This window comes from Pinus tabuliformis, chromosome 2_1 (genome assembly GCF_031772625.1).
Source record: "Pinus tabuliformis cultivar Carrire ecotype Pingquan chromosome 2_1, CPIR1, whole genome shotgun sequence".
NCBI lineage: Eukaryota > Viridiplantae > Streptophyta > Pinopsida > Pinales > Pinaceae > Pinus > Pinus tabuliformis.
Genome location: NC_142299.1, coordinates 707720728 through 707722657, shown reverse-complemented (window position 1 = coordinate 707722657; position 1930 = coordinate 707720728). Strand labels below are relative to the sequence as shown.

General features: G+C 37.9%; 1 protein-coding gene across 1 annotated transcript; it reads left to right on the top strand.

Moving 5' to 3' along the window:
- Window positions 1-753: 753 nt before the first annotated feature.
- LOC149202548 (dirigent protein 1-like) lies at window positions 754-1437 on the top strand. The gene has a single exon (XM_089400002.1). It carries the CDS (start codon window positions 760-762, stop codon window positions 1252-1254), a length of 495 nt encoding a protein of 164 aa, XP_089256128.1. The 5' UTR covers window positions 754-759; the 3' UTR covers window positions 1255-1437.
- Window positions 1438-1930: the final 493 nt, after the last annotated feature.

The window sequence follows — 1930 nt, the reverse complement described above, 5'->3', positions numbered from 1 at the left end:
AAAATTATTTATGTGTAGTCCTCCCAATTAAGCTTATTGTTGAAATTGATCCCCAGAACTTGTATTCATTTATTTCTTCAACAATGTTGCCTTCAAAGAAAAACTTATGTTGGATTTGATTTCTAATAAGAAAAACTTATGTTGGATTTGATTCCTTTTATTAGAGAAAATCATTATTTTGGTTTCACTGATATTAACTTACATTCCGAGTGCTTTACAAAATGCTCAAAAACATATAAGTACATGGTTTAACAATTAATATAAAATCATTAACTTATAAAAAACTTTATGACAAACTCCCCCAACAAAACACCATCCCCAATATTTACGACTCGGACCAAAAAAACAAACCATCCTATCTTTCCTTTTAAATGCGTGAGCCACGTAACGTTGTGCGCTTGTATGTTTTCTCCCTCGTCTTTCTCCGCCTCGGCTATTTTCTTGAATGAATCGCCACAGACTAAACCCCTTGCCCGTTCTGTTCCGAACACTAATATTATATATAACAACCATCTGAATCTTTGACAACACAAGGCAGAACATTGGAATATAGGCAAGCTTCGAAGAAAGAGTTTTCGTAATGTCAGCGTGGCCGTCTACCAAAACATAGCGTGGGTTTCATCGCTACGAGGCGTAAACAAAAACACAACGTGACGCTAGGCGCGGGTTGTTCAACTGTAAACCCGGTGGTTCATCGACTACCATCAAATTTTGTTATTTATGTAAACCCACGAGGAATGCACATACAGAGCAGGAAAAATGGCGAAAGAGGCGGCTTGGACGATGGCATTCATACTGTGCATAGCAATGGCGGCGAGAAGCGAAAAAGAAGTAAACATCGTGTTCTACATGCACGACGTGGTGGCGGGCAGTAACAGAACGGCGATACAGATCGGGGCAGGGAGCACCGCAAAGCCGGGATTTGGAGCCATGGTGGTCATGGATGACGCCCTCACTCGATCTCCGTCGCCGGACTCGACAGTCGTGGGCAGAGCGCAGGGAATGTATTTGTCCGACTCTCTCGCCGTCGTTACGAGCCCCGATTCATTGCTGGCGTTCACCGCCATAATGGAGTGGCCGGCGGAGTACAGTGGCAGCACTCTCTCCATACAGGGAGGCAATCGGATGTTCATGGACCAGCGTGAGGTGTCTGTCGTGGGAGGCACCGGCAAGTTCAGGTTTGCGCTGGGCTACGCCACCGTACACAACGTCTCCACAGCCCTGCAATTCAATGTAACTGTTAGGGTCCCTTAACTCACTAGGGATTTCGTTGGTGTGTTGTTTTGCTCTCTTTAAGAATCTATAGCCAAAGATCTGACTCTATCTATTTCCAATATGTCAGTGTTAAAGCTGTGTTAGAAACGTTCTGTAATGAGCCAGAAATCACAAGAAAACGTAATGTAGTTGTTGGCCAAATTAATATTATTGTTGCGTTTATGGCTGGTTTTCATGAAGAGGTAGATGGTGTAACGTGGTTAAACTAATTTTAATTCAAGATAGTTATATATTAAATGTTATATGTATATGATTGTTTAAAAAAACATCTCAGATAATTGGATTTTTACGCATGAGAAACTACAGCCAGAGATGTTAAAAAATTTGAGATTTTATTTGGTTTTGGTTACATTTATTTTTAACATGGTTAGCTTTTGCTTATGAAATTCCAAACACATAATTTTTATATCACAAAATACTTTAACCATTTATCTATCAAAATATATTTTACCCATAAACATTAAAAAACTTATTATTTATGTATATATATATATTTATTAAAATAAATTTTATATTTAGAAATTATTTAGTATTTCATTTTGTTTTTTTTCCTACTTAAAAAGTCTTAATATAAAACAAACATCTAAATTATTAAAAGTTTTGAAATACACATACTTTTAACATAGTTGGATTTTTGCCCATAAAACTTGGAACA